General features: G+C 36.6%; 1 protein-coding gene across 4 annotated transcripts in view; it reads right to left on the bottom strand.

The window, feature by feature from the left end:
- The window catches only part of PDE1A (phosphodiesterase 1A), a 140,219-nt gene that overhangs the window by 61,438 nt on the left and 55,063 nt on the right, over positions 1–23,718 (bottom strand). The window contains exon 1 of one of the 4 annotated variants that reach the window (XM_054277493.1): positions 10,146–10,320. The exons of the other annotated variants lie outside the window; for them this stretch is intronic. Within the exon in view, the coding sequence (XP_054133468.1) occupies positions 10,146–10,201 (56 nt within the window). The 5' untranslated portion in view covers positions 10,202–10,320. Of the gene's footprint in view, positions 1–10,145; positions 10,321–23,718 lie in introns of those variants that run through there. 4 annotated transcript variants of the gene reach the window in all.

Genomic DNA, 23,718 nt, shown 5'->3' with positions numbered 1-23,718 from the left:
ATTCAAAAGACAGAGCAAGACATAAATGCTTTAGCACAACAGCTGTAGTAATTACAGTACAATTTTGCTGTAAAGTCATTACCATCTCAGTGGTTCTGAAGAAAGAATAAAGTACATGTAATGTATATGGCAACGTAAAAATATGAATAGGGTTTTTATTTAAAACTTCAATACTGCAATTAAAATGTAGGGAAAAAATAGGAGATGCTAGAATTCAGCACTCTATGTTATGTGTGAAACTAACTCCTGGCATTTGGAATTGTTAAAAATAAATGTTCTGCTGAAGAATTGCCAAATAAAGTACTTCAAAGCAGGTCTTGGTAATGAGAAGTAGAACATCAGATTAGCTTAAACACTTGAGAGCAATATAAATGTTTCAAAGAGGAAAGAATCAAGGGGGTGAACCTTTTTCCTACATTTTGTAAGAATGGTCATAAATAGGATGAAATGTAACATGGCCATTCTTCTTTATACATGGGACCCTGATTTAGGATTTGTACATGGGATACTAAATTTGAATCAGGGGAAGATAAGAAACTGAAATTCACTGTTCTTGAATAGCTCCATCTTTGAATACTTCAGGATTAGTTGCCTTAATCAGATAAAAGACCCTGGACTTCATCAGAAAAAAATATTTCCTAAAAAGTAATTCCTGAAGAATATCACACTAAATCAATTATCAAGTGGAAAGTATGTATGGTCTGTATGCACACTGTTTTTTTGTTCTGGACACAGTTGTGACAGGAAGTGTATCAAACCATATAGAATATCATTTGTGGCCAATGCTGGTGTACAGCTGCCATTCTCCTCAGCCTGCAGAGTGCCTGGCACTTCAGTATAAAGGGTTCAGGTTTGTAGGCCTGGAAGGCAGATGGGATTAGAGGCCATCCCTTAGTTCTTGCAGGGTATTTTTTTGCCTTAAGTCACACAACATCTAAGAGTTTCTCCTACATGGCTCTAATCTAGAGGACTCCAAGAAGGGACAGGCAGCTATCCTTACCAGAACTGCCTTTGTTTTCCATACTGTGCTCAGGACTTGGATGAGATTGTGCTCATACACACTCCACAAAGCACTTCAACTCCTCTGCTTCAACAAGATGTACTAACCTCACAGGCTAATCACATTGGCTTTCCTGATATGCTTTTAAAGCAACCTGATTATTGACCTATTGACTAAATAGGGATCATATTTTCATAGTTTCCAGTTTGTTGATGTTCCAGGTTTGAAATACAGCATCCCTCAGAAGGTGTAGTCCAGAACCTATCAGCAAAAGTGTTATTTTTCTTGTTTTGTTTAAAATGAGAAAATCTAGCATACCTAGACAACTTAAATTTGCCCTTTCATATACACTTTACACATATTATAAGCAGATTCAATTGAAAATTTAGAACCTAGTTCTCAAACTGATCATAGAATACTCATGATGTAATCAACATGGAGCATCTTAGTTGCTAAATGATACACTGCCCCATTACTTTCTAAAAGAAGTCCTAAACTGGTCTCAAAATTAACCACAGAACTAATATATCCAGCTATGTTTAATTACTTGTGAAATGGCTTGAAAATGTTCTGTTTACCAGAAAGAGCTTTCAGCTGGAAAATTACTGGGAGTCTAGCAAGAATTTGTTGATAAGAAAATTTCAAACCCACCTTCTAATGAACCCACCTTCTATCCTTAATGTCTGTCTCTTTTGAGAATGCAGAAATTAAAATGTGACTTTTTCAAAGTGATGACAGTACAACATCCCTAAATGTTCTTCTCAATGGGTGTGAAATCTAACCTGAAAGGCTCAACTCACTGTCATGACTAACAACATTCCCAAATTTTGCTTCATTTTTCATAACTCTACTGAATGAATCACTATCCTTCAGTTCTCTACAAAGCATTGCCATTCCTTTCAAGTTAATAGTTATAGTTTAATTTTAAAATAGAAAACTAGTCAGTTCTTGACTCAATATTATAATGTTTGTTTACACACTTACTAAGGAAGAAGTCTGCGTGTACAAAAGCAAAATAGGTAATAAAACAGTTTCTTAGAAAGTGTAACTACATACACTTTTTGCCTATCATATTCTCAAACAATACATTGTTTTGTTTTCCATTACTTTTCAGATCATTTACTGCAGCATATTTTTAATTGGAATTCTCAGTTTTGAAATCAAGCTATTCACTTCAATCTAAAATACTCAGAGAAGTAAGCCTGTTTCGAGGAGTATAGGCCAGTTTGAATACAGCAGCAAACAGTCCAGGCATTGATCACAAGGGAGTGCTTGAGGAAAGACCAGAGACAAAGAGTACAGCAAAGTCTGCAGCAGTTAAATTTCCTAAAATTAATGCAAATGAGAAAGTGCCTTGTTCAGTAGTCTCCTACCAACACATTGGTTTCACCTGCAGATACCTACATGATGCCATGAATATGCAATGCAGGATGTTCTTGGATGGATGGTGGAGCAAGGGACCCAAGTGCAAGGCTAATGAACAGCTCAGTTCTGGCCAATGCGGGCTCACAGCTATGCCTTAGCCAAGCACAGCTCAAAAGTAAGAGCTCAGGGCTAGTGAGAGAGTTTACAGCCTCTCTGCAATTTCACTCTGGAAAGACAATGTGAAAATTATGATGATGAATCAGATGGATATCATGTTTTTGGTCAGTCACCACACTTTCCTAGGTCAGCAAATGGCAGTGGCTGCTGTGCTTGTTTGGCTTGGACCCGCAGGGCAGGGCCTGGCCATCTCCTCTGCAGTGCTCAGAATATTCCCTGTATTTGACCCTTCCAGCAAGTGAGCCTTCTAAGCCATTTTATGTATATCTCAGCTCATTATTTCTGTGGGGTTTGAGGTTTTCTTAATGGCATATTTCACAACTGATAACTAGGGATTCAGTTATTCAACACTCATTTCTGTGGACTCTGTGGTTTTTAAATGGATTTAAAGATTCAAGGACATGATTCTGAAAAATGTGTGAGATTTCAGTGTCAATGGTAATCAAGGGTTTCCATCTTGTGCAGTGATATGCACAAAGAAAGGGAAAAAAACCCTCTCAACTTAACATTGAGAGGATACACCTAAAAAAAGTACAGAAAAACAAAGATATAGTAAAACTCTCAAATGAAAGGTAAATATACAGCTGAAAACTTTGCTCCAGCTTATTAAAAACTTCATAGCAAAAAAACTTATTAGAAGTATTCCCATATAAAAATACATTACATATAAATTGAAGTAGAAAAAGTGCTCTCCCCATGGGGCTGTGGGATCAAGCAATGGAGAGATCTATATCTATCTTTTTAAGATCTAAGGCAGATGCAAAAGCTGTTAAAACATGTATTTGCATCCTTTCTAGGAGAGCTGTTTGAAATGCCTGATTAATTAACTGAGAGCATACAAAAAAATAATGTAAAAGATCCCCTCTAAAATAAAAACCCAAGGAACATGAAGGAACCGTGAACAAGACAAATTATAGACATTAGCATTTCATACAGTAACTACACTAGCAAAAATGTATTTTTATGAAGAAATTTGCTAAAGGCCCAGAAACATTCAATTAGAGTGATATATGCAGGAACAACTAACAGTGACAAAAAAGTAGGCATAGGAGCACCCAAAGAAAAACATATAGTCCATGGCATTAACTGTTTGGAGATCAAAGGACTTTTAGTATTTTCTGTAATGTTTGTATTAATCTTCAGTTCTCTTAATCTTTGCAATTTGCTTTCTGACAAATGTGATCCTAACTCTGCATACATCAGCCTATATCTTAAAATCTTCTAATATTCTACTGTTGGATACATGTTAGTATTTCACATGGAGAAGAAATGTAAGTAAAAAACAATACAATAATTTTTCCCCCAGTATATCCTAAATCAGGTATTAAGGAAAGGTATTTGTATCATGGTGAATCACATTTAATGTGAAGTTAATCCAGGGAGTATTTAAAATATGCTTTGCCATAAAATAACTGTTGTCTACTCTTAGGATTTTCATTCATTATTGAATGACTATTATTTTGATGTCACATCACGGTACTTAGTTTAAATTTTAATCCATAATAGTTAATCTCAGACTCTTTTCTGGAATATCCTTAATAAAATTCATATTGGAGCACCATTAAAAGGACACAAAAGAGCAGAGTAAAATATTCTTACAGTTAAAAGAAATAAACCTTATCAAAATGATCTCAGAAATTACAATAACTCTTAAAGAGGATTAATCAAAATAAAATTCAATTAATTTCTGCTCTTACTCAACCACAAGGACTCTGCTAGATTCTGATATATTGAAAAAAGAGATCTGGGCACCTCCACCCCAAACATGCTTACAGAAATGACATTAATTAATTTCAGAGGCAGCATAGCTTGACATGCAGATACATATTTGATTACACATGATGTTAGCCCCCAAATATGACAACATACAATTTAATCATGCAAATCATTCCTTTATGAGGTAGACTTCTGACTTGTACCCTAGTGATTTATCCCCTCTGACTACAAACCAGACTGTCCTAACGATTTCAGGCTAAAAATCCAGCCTGTGATTCTTTTTCATTAACTGCACCAACCTCACAAGTCTAACTGCACCGTGCACCTACAGTCCCTTTTCTTCTGAAGCCTATGAAAGATGTTAAGAGATGGACATTTTTTTAATAGGAGGAAAATACCAATGATCATTGTTCCATTTATCCTAAGGACACATAAATACAAGTTCAAAGATTAGAGCAACAAAATCTGTATCTTCATCTGCTTTGCCATTCATCTTTTCATTCCTTCCCAGCTGCCTCCAGCTCTGATGGGGCATAGGCAGCTCCCTCTTCTCTCCACATGTTCCTGCCAGGACTCATGAATGCACACTGCATTTTCGTGTTCCAGTCATGAAAACCTCCTTAACCTCTTCAGCATTCCTTTTAATCCTGGGGCCAGACATGGGAAATACTGACTTTGCCCCTATAGGCCTTCCTCACTTGTGTTCCTTTTGCTCTAAACTGAGCCTGACCTTTTCTATTTTCATTTCTTCGTGTCTGGCTGAGATTTTTTCCTGCCATTCAACTCTCTGCACTCACACAGTCATGCCAAAGTGGTGAACTGAAGAGCAGCATCACTAAGTTGGCATTTTCATTCACCTTGCCTTTCAACTACAAAATATCCTACACAGAGCTGCATAGCTCCCACAGTGAGGAATTTTATTAATACACATCTTCACTGTAAGTTTTTAAGATCTATTTTTTTCCCATATTTATCTACAAGAAACACCCTTGAAAGTATATAGCAGTCAGGTCACTAGGCAGGGCAGCTTGCTACAGATCAGTCTGCTGAGTCCAGCTCTAGCAATGATACAGGTTTTTCTGTTAGGCATCACAGATCAGCATTTTAGGTGGCATGAATCTCACAGCACACAGAGGAGTTCAATTACTTCACACAAGCACGTGCGCCTTCGATCACATTTTGGTATAATGGCATGAAAAAACAAAATTAATATTTTCTAAGTGAAGAGTACCTGCACTTTTTTTATATATAAAAGTTTCATTACAAAGCTATTAACAACTTCAGTTATGAAGACAGGTAAGAGTCATCAGAGAGAGAATTCATTAATACCTCATGCATATGATAAAGATGCATGGATTAACAGTTCATGAGGGACATTTTACTGTTGTCACCAGTGACGCACAGTTCGTGCTTCAAATGCACCAAACTAATTTGCAGTGCTTTTCAGAAGCATTTCACTCCTGAAAATACCCAAAGCAGCTGAGCCAAGTGACTGGTGCCAGTAAGGCAGGACTCTGGGACTTGCAAGACACAACAGCTCTCCCACACACAGAGGAGGGATTCATTACACAAGTATTCCTCAAACAACACAAGCACCAAACTGTCTCTTACTATACCCACATCTACACATCCAGACTCTTGGAACTTGTGACTTAGCACTAACCTTCATTGGGAAGTACCTCCCTTTTCCTCTTGTTACATCCCAAGAACCAATTTGACCAGGATAGTTGGTTTCTGTTGAAATGCTGGAGAGCCTCTTACAAGCTCCAAGTTCTACATTTGGTACATGCCAGAATGATTTTGAAATTACATGAAATGTCCTTAGAGAAAAACACATAATCTTTAACAAAATAATAATTTGATTTTGTAATCTTTTAATGCATGCACCATTTAACTCCAACAGATATCTACTAGCAGAAGGTTTAAAAAAACATGTCTTAAACTATCAGTTTTATGTGTCTCATAAAGCAATCAAATTTTCCATTCATTGGTGGTGGAATAAATGCTACCTTAAGCCTCACTGTGTTTTTCAGTAGCATCTCTTATAACAGTGTAAATTTAATACATGTTAGGCCTAGATCTGCTTTGGAAATTATAATTACTTTTTCTTTAGGTTTGCTCCAATGTCTTCTTGTGATAAATAAGGTTAGTTTTGAGCTGCCTTTCTGAATCTTGTCAGCACTTCCCAATGCCACATTTGTACAAGTGTGGCACTTTTCCAAAACATACTGTCTCCTAAATCTTATTTAAACAGAAAAATCTTTAAACAGTATTTTGCAGACCTACATCAGGGAATGAACTTGGAATCTTTTCTTTTACAAATAGGATTATAGGAGCTCCATAAAAGTCATTTAAGAGAATTTTCAGACCTTTTAGACATTTTGAATTTTAAAAAGAAGATAAGATAAAAATATCATGATAATCCTATTCATTATGCTTATGGATTTTCTATTTGGTAGACCTGTCATTACATTTGACTAGCAGCTCATAATTATTAAAAATATAAACACTGCTGTAAGATGGATTAATGGTGTTGTGTTTTCTCTAACAATAACAAAAAAGTCTCAGCAGTTACTCTACTGTTGGATTACACAATGCAATTATGTGATCTGTAAGAACATTTACAGCAGCCTCCTATAGAACAGGACTACTTTTATTTAGCTACTGGATTTTGCTGTCCTTCTAAAATTTAAAATGAGAATGTCTAATTTTGTACTAATGTTACAGTGGTTCTCCTAAAGTTACCTGTTCCATTCCACATTCAGATTTGACACAATTGTAGTATTTGACATTTATGTTTACAATTAAGGCTATAGGCATTCATATAACTTAATACAGAAAACAAAAGCACAAAAGTTTTGCAGACCTTTCAATAAATCCCTGGAAGAAAACAAAAAAGCTATTTCCAAATAATATAGATTTCATCAAGTAGGCTAGGACGAGAATGGATGTTTTTCTCAAGCAAAATTTCACTGAAAATCGTACAGTATCAGAAAAGCTTCTGGGTTTGAGTAATTAGCATTTCCTTATGGAAACTAAGCATGTATATTGGCAAAAAACTTATCAGCAGAGCACAGAAAGTGGAAGCCTTTTGCAGTCACTTTACTTTTTTTCTGAATGTTCAGAGTGGTATTTGACACAAGAACCACTTTATGCCTTCAGCAGCTGATTCTCACATGGATCATCTGATAAGGACCATCTGATAAGGACTGTTCTGTTGCGCTACATCACTGAGTGCAGAGACCTCTGCTCAGCTGACGTAATACAGATCAGCCAATTCCTGAATATCTGCTTTATCAGGAGAACTCTCAGCAGACAAACATCAGCCCCCAGTCTGCTCCCAGCTCCCTGCCTTACTGATCTGGTAATCTGCCCCAGGGACTCTCAGACCAGGACACCAGAATGGAATAAGAGCCAGGGTGTCCAGCTATGAAAATAAGCATATGAATTCACAATTCTGTACCTTCTTCATGCACATAATTAAGGCAATTTACCCATCTTTTCAGAGAGTAAAGCACTGACAGAGAAGGAGGAACAGAAATCATATATGTAAGAATTGACAAGGAAAAGAAATGAACATAGAAAGTTCCCATTTATGTTTCTTTTAATAAAATTAAATTTCCTCTTACAGCTAAGTAATAAATTACTATTAACATTATTTTAAACCACTGTGAACATGTTTTCAGCTCCAAAAAAGGATTACAAATTCCATATTTTTTAAGCTCAGACCACCTAAAAAAGAGCTATTTACAAAAGAACATATATGCATTACAACTATAATACCTCAGCTAGTTCAATTTCTAAGAGAAAAGAATAATTATCTCCTTCAAAGTTTAATCTTAATGCTGCATTTGACTCTATGGAGCCAACTATACAAGACACAAAATTGCCATCTCAGGACAGATGTCTTGTGCTGGAGACTTTTGTCTTGTACAAAAATACCTGATTGAAAGATCTGCTCAACCCAACAGATTCAGATTTCTGCATTTTATACCTCTTTCACAGAAATACAATAAATACTAATTACTATATTTAGCAAATATTTTTCCTATATTGCCAATGTATGTTTAAAAGGCAAATATTCTAGATGAGGTTATTGGATGTGTTAAAAAAAGTAAAGGTTCTGGAGAACTGAACCATAGTGCATCTACTATGTAGAAATTGTAAAGGTTCCTAAAGACAGAGTACAGATTTTTGTTCCTGCTTTGTTCAGTCATTTTTGATAGAATGACAGAAAATTTCAGTTCAGTTATTTCTCTCCAGAGAGGCAGACATCAATTGAAAATATCTATAAATATCAGAAAGGAAGAAACACTATGTTAAATTGCTTGAAGAATCACAACTGGCATGAAGCCAAAAGCTCCATTGAACATTAACCTGTCTATTGATACAGAGGGCTGGCCATTGGCACCAGCTGCAGAGCTCACAAAGATGGAAATATCTGGGACAAAACCAAAACCAAACCAAACCACCAACAAAGAATAAAACCCACTGCCACAGTAAATCTAAATTTTTTAAAATGCCTTTTCTTTAAGGCATTGCCTATACCTGGCGTACTGGAGGAATTGGCTTCCTCCTGTGACCTAACAAACAGTGCCAGAAATCACTTTGCTGCCTGTCTGATTTCTCAAGTGAGGTCAAAGGAAAGGAGCCAACTTAAAGGGCAATCCAGTCTGTCTTCAGGTTTGAGGGTTGGCACACATTTCAGTTCTTGGTATTATGTTATAACAAAACCTTAAATGAGACTTGAAAAAGTATTAACAACATAGATAATTACCTGTAGATGGGGGGGAAGCAGCATTCATAATAAAGCTATTATATACCACAACTGCTACCAATACACTTCTCAAGCCAGGAAATGCTTAAGGAATAACAGAAATCTCCCTCTTCTACTGATTTTGCTATAAATCCTCAGCATCTAAAGCCATGCCACCAGTTCAGCCTGCAACTTTTGTATGTTCAAAAGCCATCTCACTGGGAATGCTCTAGCCTGGTTTTCTGTCTCGTTTTCTGAACTAGAAAGAAAAGCAGTGTAGGCACAGAACTAAGGAGAGGATTACAAACTGATTAAATGCACACACAATACAATAAAAGAGACAGATTTTTCATTTCCAGCAGCCAAAAAACCAAATCAATCTCTTTAAAAAGCTGGTTAGGTCATCTGAAAGGCTTTCTATATAGTAAAGAATTGAATTATGGTTTCCTGTTCCATTATTTGTTGTCTTTGGTCACCACCCAGGTGCATGGAAAAGTTTTCAAAGTAATGTTTATCCCTGAAAAAAGAAAATTCTTGAGAGCTACAAGCTGGCTAGCTCCTTTAGAAGGAAGAAGAGGATTTGCTTAATGTAGTTCTGGCACACAAAACATAAATCTGGTCTCAGAAAGAGATGCTGTATAATCTAGTCTTTTGCTTCTTTCAAATTGTATGCTGCCAGAATTGACAGAAGATTTTACAATCCCTAAAGTGCAAAGCCTTCTGTGCAAAAATACACATGCTCATTTTTAGTTATCAGCTTAAGAAGTTGTGTGGCTTTGTTTCCGTAATATTGTGAACAAGACAAATTTGGAATGGTCTGTCATTTATAAAAGTTCCTGTCAAGAGGAGCAGCTGCCTAGGCAGAGCACTCAGAGAGGGAGAGCTCAGCTCTGTACATTTTACCCTCAGCAGTCAGCAATTACGTGTACAAGCAGTTCCATTAGCAGCCAGAGGAAGACGATGTAATTACAGATTTGTGCAACTTGGCCTCAGAACAAAACAAAAACAAAACCAGGAGCTTAATTAGTCATTTTACATACTTATCATACAGCATGCCCAGAAACAGGAGGCTCAAATCAGTTCCCTAAGACAGGCATCTTGCTGCAGTGGAGATGCCCTGGGGTATCTCACCTGGTCGCCAGCTGCTGCTCCAGAAGAGCGCAGGTGTCCTGCTGGTCCTGGGTCATATCTGCCAGCCCTGGGTGGATGTCTCAGGCACCCCGGGTGTCTCAAATGGCACTAGATACTGTATCTGAGCCACTGATGCAAGCCTAGGCTGTCAGCTCTGTACAGGTAAGCAGACACACTCCTTCAGGCAGAAGATACTCAGTTCAGAAATCTACTTGAAGACAAGCGAGAGAAGGGTTACACTTCTCAGAGACAGAGAGTGTGTGGGATGGTGCCACTGCTGCAGTATGACATAAAAAGCCTGGTCTCGTACATGTGTCGTGAGGAGAACAGAAAAAGAGAGAAAGCCACAGACAGAGCAAGCACATAGATACTGCAGTCTTCTGACATGTCAGGAGCACAGTTACCCCTTTTTTGTACAGTTCCTCACCTTCTGTGACTGATTACAACCTGATTTAGCAAAGGACTTACCACCCCTACCACCATGCCCAGGTTTTACTCCACTTCTCAGTCAAGTGTGATGCCTAAGTAATCTGAATAGGAAAGCAACATACATTCTTAACACCACATACATTTTTACACCACCAGAATGGTACTAAAGGAGCAGAGATTTAGTCCATCTCCACTGCTGGGCAAATAACATACTGGCCATAACATAAATGGGAACCAAACCAATGAGATAAAATCTATGGCAATGTTTTCATTTTCTCAAATCATCTCTGTTCTCCGATCTTGGGCTCTATTTTGTATCCAGTTTATTAGTTACTAGGTCTGACTACCAGGTTACCCAGGGAACATGTGACTGCTCCAGTGTAACAGCTCCCACCTCCTCTTTCCTGTCTCCCAGTACTGAATCTTCCCAGCTGCTTCCCTCTCCCTTCCAAAAGGAGGGACACACACTGTGGTTCCCTGGGGAGAGACCAGCTGAGATTTTTTTCCACAGTCAGCTGTGTGAGATGGTACCTGACCCCTCCAACACGACTGACATCACTGCTTATCACACACAAAGCTGGAATTCAGCCTTTCACCTCTCCTTCTCTTGTTCATTTGACCTTAAAATCCTTCCAAATAATACCCATCTACTTTCACGTGACGGCAGAAAAGGAACTAAAGGACAAACTTGTTTAAATGTGATGGTTATCTCAAAGCCAGTTTTCAGAAATGAGCTAATAATAAAATGCTACAAAAAATGAGAGTATCTTAAAAGATAGTTTATCAACGTAACCTATATTAAAATAACCCAAAAATAATGGAAAAACAGTTTATCATTAACAACTGCAATTTTTAGGTCTATGAAAAGAATCAGCATCTGACAAAAAAAAAAAACCCAAACAACTGAATGGTCATTTAAATGGCTAATTACCAAAATTCTGCCTGGACTTAATGACACTGCATCTGAATTCCTATTCTAACTAGGACCACAGGGATTTGAAGAGTCTATCTGACAGGAGGTACATGCTTAACTTTCCTTAGCTCCAGTTCCATTTACAGACAATAATTTCTGTAGGATACTTTATACCACAGGCCAATAAGAGGAACTTACTAAACCAGTTGCAGTAACTTTCCTAAGATCTTTTTAATGTAGAATTTAGAGCCACCTCAACATTCTCCCTGCTATATGCCATGACCATGGTACAAGTACCATTCTTTAAGGGATGACCAGCAATGCTTATGACTTTCCCATTTCCCAATGTTCTGAAAATCATTATGCAGGTATGAACAGGTATACCATTGCATACAACATCCCGATGCATAAAGACTTAGTATCTCCCCCTTTTTTAAAGAAAACAGCATTTGTCAACACAATTTCACTTCATCCACTACAAACTAGAAAACAAATGTGTCCAGGCTGTGGAAAACATCTGTGATATCTATGCAAGTGTTTAATGTAGCAGCTTTATATGCCCACACAAAGCTGGTTTTGAGATTCTCATCAAAGAAGATGGCAATTCTGTTCTTTCACCTCCATTCACTCAGCACTGTAAAAAGTGAGATACAACTATCTTAGGCTGCTTTAGAGAGAATCCAGCTACTAGAAGTTATTTGACTTGGTTCTGGCCTATGGCACAACTATTGCCATATAGAAGTTTTCTCCTAAAAACTCATCATAAAAGTAATACAAATAAATACTTCTATTTTTATACAATCTATTCTACTAAAATCAGACTACTTGCTTTATTTTTGAGGAAACTATCCAAACATATTAAGAGTCTATAAAACTGAGAAAAAAAGCTGGCCTGTCAATAACTGTTTCAACTCTTAAAATCCCAATGATTTTCTGAGATTTCTTACCCACCTAAGACAACAGAAGAGCCCCTGGCCCCACACAGGGGGGCAGCTGCACAGCAGACACCTGAACACAGTTGTGACAGCACTGAGACAAAATTGTTCAGCCCGCGCTTCTGAGAACACTTTGCTCTGGTGCAAATTTGTAATTGGAATATTTGCAGTTCTGCAAAGGAAGGAAGCCCTATTTGCTAAATCAGGAAGCCTCATTTGTGAACAATGGAAAATACTACTAAACCTTTCAAATAATGCCCGTTATTTTGCTGTAGAATTGCACAGCACACCATATCACGTCACTGGAGCCTAAAATAAAACCTTCCCAGAAACCCAAGTGCCCTATAATGCTAATTTTAAGAAGTTCCAAAGTTATTCCAAGCAAATGTTTTTATCTAAATTTGGCTATTAGCCCCTATAGTCACACTGAATTTGGAAAAGGTTGTATGTTTGGGATAAATATAAGAAACAACATGGAACAACATGCTTTCTCTGTGCATCACATGAGCTGTAGCTCACTGAGTGCCAGCTGAGAGACCTAAAGGTTAAGAGGACATTCTTTTTTCACTTGTGATTCTGCCTTGTCAACAAACTCCCAAAGGCTGTACAAATCCATCTTACCACTCAGTGACCTCTGAAAAGATTCTCCACAGCAATATATCTCTGAGCGTCTTTCTAGAGGTTAAAAAGTCATTTGTTAGTCAGATAAGACCAAAGGGCTCATTCAGGGCTCACCCACCAGGGCATATTCATGTTATTACAGCTTTGCATATGTACCAGATACTATTGGCATTACTGAAATTTTGTCATAATAACAGGTACCTGAAAAAGAGAAAGAAAAACCAGCTGTTTCCTGACACAGGAGAAACCAGCACCATTTAATTGTTAACTGCCCTGCCACTTCTGGCACACTTTCTGCTGAAAGATGCATTTACTTATTTACTGTGACTGAGCCTGTTGGGCTGCCCAGAAAATCTTCAATTCAGCTGGGACAGGGCAGCTGCAAAGGCCTTGAAGGGCTGAAGTCTCATGAGTCCTGAAAGGAATTCCCTCCCAGGTCAGGGACAGTCATACCCTGCACATTCCCCAGCACAAAGAATTTTGTAACAGGAAGGTAAAATACAAAAAATTACGTCAGGAACAAGGAAAAATAACCCTAACATTCATGTTTTGCAGTTACTAAGCAAGGACATTCAGTGCAAGGGAAATTTTTTATCCTTCTTGTCTTCACATCTTGCAATTTTCATCAGTTTGAACAAGGAGAGGTTGTGACATTAAAACTATGAATCTGACCTGATGACTTTCAAAGAGAAAGACAAAAACCTGCTTTATGCTTAGTTTTAATTTAGAAAGTATTAATGTTAATTTGAAAAACAGAGATAAAAATATGGTGATTTTAGGTTACTTAGCACTTTTAGAAATAGTCGATAATTTTATGGAAAATGTAAAATCTCATTTTTGAATTTTCCAAAATCAAAAGTAAGATTCAACTTAAAAGAGGGGATTAAAAAAAATGCAAGCCCATTCTCACAAATAAAACATATGCTATGCAAAAGAAACCATTTTGTTGAAAACAATCATAAAAATAGAAATCTATCAAACATCAAATGCCTTGAAAGAAATACATTTAGAAGTAATCTGTAATTTGTCACATTTTATCATTTAGAATTAGAAGCTAAAAGCTCTACAGAATCAAGCTATTTGATTTTCTTTTATAACCTGTGTATTCTACTCTGTCCTCACCCTAAATTGCCACCTTGGAAAGGGCTGCTTTATTGTCAATGTAATGTGAAAAGCTGACTCCATTAATAATCTACTATAAATTTAATGGATTCCAACCAATTTCTTGTACTTGTGTAAAGAAGGAGATTCTGTTATCTTCCTGCAAATTCAAGCTTCTATATCTACCTTGCTTCTCTACTCAGTCTTGAGCAAAAGACAGCAATTCATATAAATAAATGCAGTAATAAGTGGTTCTTCATATTTTATAATGAATACATGATTTAGAGTTTCTATGCTGAATAAATATAACCAGTAGGTTATCTAGGCTTTCCTCATGTTTTCCTTTAATTGCTGAAAATTTAAAAATAAAAATCTATCCACTAAATGTGTTTCAATCCCAAGGCATGCACTCAAAGCTAGGAGCAAACTTACCTATAAAGCTGTTTGTCAGAGACACAGGAATTTCCATCATTATGGCAATTTATGACAAAGTACTTAATATCTTGTGAATTAACTTTGTTTTTTCTATCATGTTTTATTTCCATAAAAATTAGCTGGGCTAAAATGTTAAGACAAAGCAAAAGAGCCTGGTAATGTGGGGTTGTATTTAGTAGAATAGATTATATTTTCATAGCACTTTCTATCCAAGGATATTGTGACATTTTATAAACAAGCTGAGACTTGCACACCAAATTTTATCTCTGTTCTACAAATAGGGATCCTGAGGAACATGAGAAGATAGGTACCAGGGGTCATGGGAAACAGGACAAGATTCTCTTGGCTCCCAGGCTAATTCCTGCCACTCCGTGCCTGGTGTTTCTCCTGCATGCTGAAAATCCAGCAGGGATTAGTTCCATTGCCCAGATCTCCAGCCTCAAGGCTCCACAGTGACTGGAAACACCTGCCTGGCCAAACCTAGCTTCTAAACCAAGGTCAAGGCTTTTCCTACAGGTTCCAGTCCTGATGTTTGCATTCCTCATTCTGCTGAATTCTGTTTTATTTAACACGGTCATAAGATTGTCTAGCTTAAAAACCACAGATAATGGTTTCAGATGAGTTTATTGCTCCAAATCTATGAGATGGTTAAATGGGAATAAAGAGACCACTTAAAATGCCCTGAGTCATTTTAAAATGCAAACATTCCATTACTTTGGAAAGTTACATATTTTACCTCTCCTCTTTCCTTGCTGCATAGGTAAATGATAAAATGAGGTCATATTGCAACTCTTACAATACAATGGATGCATATTTGCAGGCAAATAACTGATTTGTTTAACAAACTACAATATTAATATCAGTTATGAAAAAAAAGGAAAAAAAAAAGTTGAAGTTTTCAGTAAGGTACTCGATTAAAGCAATAATTTCATGTTTCCTGCTACATTCTATGGTGCTGCTTAATGCAGATTTCTCCCAATTAAATCAAAGATTAATAAACAGAAAAAGTGCATCAACTTGCAAATCTTGCAAGCTTTAAACCTGTCATTTTTATTTTGACTTTCCTCTTTTTTTTTAAATTATTTTTTCAAAGTGCAGAAGTACTAGTAGCCCAGGTAAGGCAAATTTAATACTCAACATTTGAGTATTAAATGAGGAAATTTGAAGAATAGCAAAAGTACATGACAATAATCACATCAGACACTATGGTATATTTCTATCCAATATATTCCTAATATTGGAGAATCTGTCATAAATCTATGAAGTCAATCTCCCACTGTAAAGAAAAATACCTTCATTATTTTATCTAAATCTTAAATTAAAGAAAGAGGATTCTAGAGTGTCAAAACCCATAATCAGTCAGATCAAAAAAGTATTGATTTTCAGTTGCATCCTGTTCAAAATGATCATGAGGTTGTGCTTCAGTTCTTGACAAATTTGTGGAACTAATGGTAACTCTTCAATATTGTAAAATTCAAATTACATTCATGAAAGCTGGGCTCATTGGAAGCCCATTTGGAAAACATCCTTGTTTCCAAGCGACCTTTAGCTGTGAAACTCAGTGCTGCTATTTGTTACCAAAATGACTGGTTTTTGCTTTTAAAATAAGCAAGAATAATGGGGTTTTCTTCATCCACAAATCATTTATAAGTCTTATGCTCAAAACCACAATAATGCATAACATTTTATTTTGCTCAAACCACATGAGAATAATTGTGTAATGTTTCCAAAGTTCTCCCACAGGATGAGATACATACTCCAGTATCATTAAATGACACATATCCTAAATTTGTTTCATCTTTTCTAAATTTGTCTCTGATACACAGTGATTGAATTCCCCATTGCCAGTTCTACTGCTTCTTAGAAAACAGCCACTCTAGGGGACTATTACTGCCTATTATTTATTCAGTACTAAAATCAGTTGCCATATTTTGGGGTAGATGTTCAGAGATGTATTGATGCGAAGATTTCATAACATAAAAAGCAATTTTGTTATGTAGAAACAGAACTGCTTTGTAAGCCACTGGGAGAGAGAGCACATTTTAATATGACAACATTTCTGAGCCAGTTTACTGAAGAAACAATTCTACAGCAGAGAATGGAGGGATGGTGTTTCTCATGTGCAATATTTACAATATTTTAAATTATTTACTACTAATCCCAGGAACATTCATAAGTCATACTTTTAAAAACATTTAATTTCCTTTTAGCATTTACATGCCACTGAAAGGTAGTGATGAAGAAACTCAGATTATTTAGCTACATTTTTCTTTTGAAAAGGCTCCACAATTTGCCTCAGGTTTTGTTCCCATTTACAAAGAAATTCCTCAGAATCAAACTGAAATATATACCTTATTTCACTATGATCTTGAAAAGTTTTTGTACTCCAAAATAAGATATTTTTCAGCTCAGTTAAGATCTCCTGTGCTGACTGCTTGTCCAAAATTTTCATCTGCTATACAGATGGGGAAACTCCACCCACAAGCAATGGTAAAGGCACATGAAGCTGCTAGTGGAAGAAGTAGCTTCCTGAAACTATCAGAAGTGTCCCACATGCCTAGGGATGTGGGCAGCCATCACAGGCAGGCACAGTACTTTCAAGCAGATGCCTCTTGCCTTCTTCTCTCTAATCCAGTCTGCCCAGATGCTAAACACATTTTCCCTGCTATTTCAGAGATGCATATTGCTTGACAGAGTTCAAGTGCTTGATAACCAAATGTTCTACTTAAATTCTTAGCTTTCTCTGACGTGCAGACCAGGGCAGCTATCAGCAAGCAAAAGACAGAATTAGCCCTTCCACCCGCAGGCTATTTAAGCATAAGTGTGGCTGTAAGGTCGTGCCCAGCCCATTTCAGCTAACAGCCTATTTCCATGTTTAAACTTCACAGGTCTGGGTGTTAGAACACACAGCTGAACCCACCTACTCTGACAACTTGCACAAGGTTTTGGAGCTGCTCTTACCCAAAGTTAACAGTGATCACCAACCCTTTCCAGCCTGCTTCCTCCCCACTCCCCAGCATTTTTTCCAAGCAGGGATATGCCTTGGATTTTCTTGGTGACTTTCTGCAGAGCCCTGGCAGGCAGAGCACAGAGCCCCATCAGCTGCTGACCACAGGCACACACGTACCTGGTGTCACATCAGGAGAACGTCACAGAAAACTGTGTCTGTCTGCTTTTCATTTGCATATCAGAACTGTGCCTCAGTGTCCTCTCACGAGATCCCCACATAAAAGGACTTACAGAACACAGTAGTGTGACACAAGTCTCTTGATCTTGAGAATTACCAAAAAAACCCTGTGGTGATTGCTGCTTTACACCCCTTTCTGAACTTTAAATATCATGCTGTAGCTGGTACAATATTAGAATAGATTATTCAGAATATATAAGGGCAACTATATGCAGAGATTGAAATATTTGTAATTCTTCAAGGGGTTTTTTGTACTACTTAAACTTCTGGAGGATTTATTCCAAAAACTTTAAAAAGTTTTCTTTAAACTTCGTTGATTTATGCTTTATGGTGCAATAGCTTTTGTCCAATTGTGTTTTTTATTACTTCATGAGAAATAGCCAAGCTTTCTCAACACAATGTTACATTATTCTCCATAAAGAGAACCAGGGTACTTGTCCCAGAAGTTCATGGCCCAGAATTCAGTAGGCATGATGTTTGCTCTCTGATAAACATGTTTCATGGCAACATCTCAGCTGAAGTACGTGCATTAATTGTGGAACAGGTGATAAAGCCAGAGTTCTTTAGCTATTGACAGATATTTTAAAAAGAATAATCCTAGATTACGTTATCTCCATCCTTGAACTCCAAGAATAGACCCAGCTCTTCCAAACTCAGCTTAATAATATCCTGCAAAAATCAAATCAGACTGGGGAGGTTCCTTCCAACTTAATTTATTCTACACCCCTATGATCTAGTAAAGGCTATTGCAAAAAAACTCATTCTTCCTGATTATCAAATCAGGACTACATTTTCCTTTCTCACACTGTAAAGTTACCTTTACTGAAGAAAAATCATTACAATAAGCTGCAATAACTAGAGCAAGCTTGGGACCTTGAAAAAGAAAATACTAAACAGCTATTTATCCACTTAATTCAATGAAGTTAAAGATGTGATAACTACTCATACCTTATCACATGGGTTACCTTTTAGTTATTAATCACAGCGGAGCTCCTTTAATCACCCTGCGGTTCTTACTGGCTTCTGCATACTTAAAAAAAAAGTGTTAATTTTGCTCACTTGATTATGCTGCTGGGTAAATATCTTGAGTCTTTATGAGTTTTACATGTTAGATCAAATGTATTTTCCTAATTCAAGCAATATTGGTCTTTTCCCTTTCCATTTACCTTTCTTGAGCATTTCTAATGAAATATTATTCATTTATGAACTTAGCAGCAAAGCTGATCTCCAACGCTTTTATTTTTGTTCCTGATAACATAAGCACATCTACACTAGGTCACAATGAAAGTCCATCTCATTCATATACAGTTTTGAAAATGTCCAATGTCATATACATTTGAGAATGGCAAAAACAGATGTCCAGGGAAGAGAAAAAGAGCAGAAATAATGTACAGTGATACTGGACTGCCAGCATGCCAGCCTCTGGCCATGTGGGGGTAAAGGACTCCCTGATACAGAGGTGTTTTCTATGTGTCTAGAAATAAATAACTCTTCTATGAAGTTTCTCAGTCTCTTTCTGCACTCTTATACATTCCTGGCATCCACAATGTCCTTTGTCAAGGAATCCCTCAGTATATTGTGATGTGCAGAGAACCATTTATCATTTATTCATAAAATGTCATGATGATCTCTCTTTTTGTTTCTTGGTAATTTTGTTTCTTGTTCCTATTTATTCTGAACATATTTATTATTCACATTTTGAAACCCTGTTGGCACTACATGCAGCAGCAAAATACTAGTCCACTTTAACCCACAGCCACTTGTGCAAGTCACCAAAAGGTTTTGTCTACAGAATACAAAACTGTGTGCAATATATTCAAGAAGGTTGCTCTTTGGTTTAACATCTTGCTTTGGGAGTATAAAGCTCCCTGTACTATATGTTAAAGTGGATTCCTATCAGAAGATGTTATGTTCCTTTCCAGCACAAGAAGTATGTTAAGATACTCTTAAAAAACAAAGTTCTTATCTTTATCTGTTTCACGTGTGTCAGGAATGCCTCTTCCACAAAGATCTAGTTGATCTTTTAAGTCTGCCTTTCATTTGACTACTTCCTTTAGTCCCAAAATAGTTCCCTGATACTTTCTGCAGCTGCCATCTTCTTGAAGAAACTTTTTTGTTGTCCATACTGGCACTCTGGTGACTGCTACAGCCCTGCTAAGGAAATCCCCCTGTGTCACCATTTCCATCAGGTTAGGAAGCAGGGATCTGCTCAGAGGGAACTCCATCTGCATCCAAGGCAGCACTGACTGAGGAGTGGGGTAAAGGGATCTGTCAAATCAGAACTGAGCTAATACATCAGATAGAGAGTTGCATAAACCCTAAGTTCGTTTATTAAGCTCACTAGGTCCAAAAGCTATGCAGAGAGCAAATCCCACAGCACAGCTGCTTGAATTACTCCAGTATTGAGATAACTAACTTCTCTGTATGCTCTGAAGGGAAGATTTACAAAGGTTTTCTAGGCACTGAGGTGGTCCAAATGTAGCTGGCAAAGGCAATGTCTTATATAACTGACTGTTACGAATTTGCCAGGATACAAACAATTATATCCAAATATTAAAAAACCCACCCCTACTTTTAAACTGTGTTGACAATTGAAGTCACCCTCATTATAAGCACTTGCTAAAAGCAAGGTCTTGAGATTTTTGTAGTTAATCACAATAACCATCATGAACAGGTTTACATAGGAAAGAGTTTCATACATACCAATGAGTCCTAACAAAAAAAGGGAAAAGAAAACTAGCAACAACAACAACAAAGTGATAGCCAAAGGAAGTAAACTGTAACATTGCTGGCTATCAATGAGTAATTTGAATTTGCATGTCCCTAGTAATTCAGAACATAGAGTAAGAGAATAACATGCTGATTAGTTGGGGAATAATGGAATTGTGAGCAATTTAACTTTCTGCTTTTTATAAGGACTGAACCAAGTAATCTCAAGTGTCTTCTTGATGTAACAGTAAAACAAGTAGATTGATTAAGTAGAGTAGAAATTATATCACCAATTTCTCAGAAAGATTTAGACACTTGAATACGTGGTAATGTAATTCAAATTGGCTCACAAAGGGAGGTATTTTTGAGAATTACAAATTGGCATGAAAATCATAAACGCAGTAACATCAGGATGAGGTTTTGTGTCTTTGGTAATATTCAGGACTAAAACCTTTTTCTTTTACTTATTTTTCAATAATGGAAAAACATTAATGGAATTTTCAGGTTTTCAAGTCAGGTGGTAACAAAGACAATTTTAAAGATATTGCAAATGCACAGAAAACAATGTTAAGAAAATAATCTCATAGCACTGGAAGCAGACAAAAAGGTGAAAGAATATATTTCAATATGCATTTCAAGGGGAGAGATGAAAATGAATACTATTGAGATAGATTTCAGGAGACCAATATTCATGCTAGTGTGTAATTAAAAATAATTCTGCAATCTGGATATATTTAACTACATCTTGGAAAAGAAAGAGGGCATTATTTCTCATATTACTTTGGTATAAGAAAATAAATGGAATTAAATTTTCCTATAACAAAGAAAATCCATGGAAAGTAGAAATTGCTCAAAGAGAGCATTAACTGGGAGCTTTAAATACTCGGTTGAGGAAAGTTAAAAATAATTAAGTATAGATTGGTTCACATTTGACTGGACTAACAGCATCTACAAGTATTTTAAGATCATAACAAAAACTAGAGCAGTTATTCAGTATAAGACTCTCATATTAATAGCCTGAAATTAAACATGGAAAAACTGAGACTGAGTATCAGGAAAGCTTCCTGGCAGCGAAACAAACTGGACTCCCAGGGGAAACAATGGAATCCACATAGCTTCAAACTTTTAAAACTAGACTAGACAATAACAATCAGTGTAGGGGAATGTTTTTGTATTGGCAAAAGATATATTACTTGATACTGGTAGGCCATTGCCATCTCTGGTTGAAATAAATAAATCCCCCCTGTAGATGATCACAGATAAAAAAATAAAAAACAAAAAAAAAAACACCAAAAAAACCCCAAACCAAAGCAAAAAACTCCACTGCGTTTGAAAGAAAATATTTTAGTTATTCAAAAGAAATTCACAAAAATCATTCCAAAAATAAGACAGAGCTGGAGCTCATGTTTGTTGTGCTCTACAGTTTGTTCCCATATAAAACAGAAAGAAAAAAAAAAAGAAATTATTTTAGGTGGAGTGTTAGCCTATGTTCTGCTGATTTGATGTATTAGCTTGTAAGTAACTATGCTGCCAAGTAATTCTGCTATGTGTTTTGCGAGTTTAAGTTGTTGTCATGGTGACTACAGTTGGTCTATAGGTGTCTTTTTCTCATTTAAAATCTAAAGAGATATTTTTAATAAAGCCAGTGGAAAAATGTTTTTAACTTAAAGTTTAATCCTATTGCCAACTATTTCCTCTTAATATGCCAAAATTTTTCAAACCCTCTTGATACTCATTCCTTCCTGCACCCATTATTTTCTTTTCAAACAGAATATTTCATGTTTAGTGCCAATTACTGATCTTGCTTAACTTCCATATAAACCTGACTGACATTAACACAAATGCACAGGTGTGACTTCCACAGAGCAGCAAGGCAGGCACAGTGAGTTAAGAACCATGCTATGTAATAAGATGCCATCAAATACCGTGATTGTCCCAAACCAGAATGTTTTAACAAGTTGCACAGCTTATCAATATGTCTTTGCAGATACTTTCCTAATTTAATTTTTAACCACTAAAAAAAAAATCTTACCCTTTATGTCCTAAACGTGAAAAAAAATGCCCAGAACAAAGTTGTTCTGCCTGTAATTTATGTCACAGAGAAACAAAAGTTAATGTTCATTTACCGACTAATCTTTGTAACATGGAAATGTTTTGCTTTCCAAAATTAGTTGGTTGATTCAGGGTGAGTTATAAAAACCTCCTGTTTGTTTGAGAAACAAATCTGAACTGGCAAAATATTTAAAGCAGTGTTCAGCAACTATCATGAAAAAGGATTACAGAGAAAACAAATCACATAACAGGAAGAAATATTCCTTTTTTAAAAAGTTATTAAATAAGAAAGAGCTTTTCATTCTGAGGACAATTAGGAAGAAGAGTATTGCTGCAATACAGTGATTTTGTACCTTTTAAAACTGTTGAAATTCACTCTGATGTACTAAAATAGTATCACTGGTGGAAAAAGTAATAGTGAGAAAGTGCTAATAAGTCCAAAGAAAACATGATACTTATTTGTGAAGCAGAAGGTTTGATGGCTCTGTAGTTAAGGATGCCTTGTGGCTTTTAGAGCTCTGTTTATATTTCCAATACACTATGCAAACTTGCTTCAGCTAAAAAAAACATGCAGTAATGGAACCAGAGAGGAACAGGCTATACTGTGAACAATGATTCTGTGACACAGCCATTACAGGGTCATGTCCCCAGAATGGCCAAGAGATGTGAAGGCCATTGTCCAGATTTCTTTTGCTGTACAACAGACATGCACCTCTCTGCACAAGGCAAAATAAACTTCGCCTGTCATTTAGGGGTGAAAGTGGAATTTAAATGGTCATAGGTCTACTACTGACCTTAATTTCACTGCAGACTGGAATTTCAGCATTATCAGCATAATTAAATATACAAGGGAAGTTAAATTAGTGACACAGAAGTGATAAAATATATTGAAAGGCACCCATCCTTGAGATAATTTCCTGGCCTTGACTATTAAGAATGTAGTGCATCTGTGTGAACTATTGATTACAGTGATAAATCTGGTATATCAGGGCCAACTTTTGCCCATTTATTTTACACAGAACTGTTCTTCACCCATTCAAACAGACCTAACCTCCCATTCCACCAAATGAGGGTAAAAGTGCCTGACATGACACCCAGTGCAGTGACCGTAGTGTATTCTCCCATCCTCCACGTGCTACTTTGATTTTCTCCAGAAGGGACTTGCTGGGGTGGCCACAAGCTGAGTCACTT

This window comes from Melozone crissalis, unplaced genomic scaffold, assembly GCF_028551555.1.
Source record: "Melozone crissalis strain CALT ecotype California unplaced genomic scaffold, PUWL_Pcris_2 ptg000023l_1, whole genome shotgun sequence".
Taxonomy (NCBI): domain Eukaryota; kingdom Metazoa; phylum Chordata; class Aves; order Passeriformes; family Passerellidae; genus Melozone; species Melozone crissalis.
The sequence above is the reverse complement of the archived record's forward strand: the minus strand, read 5'-3'. Positions and strand labels throughout refer to the sequence as shown.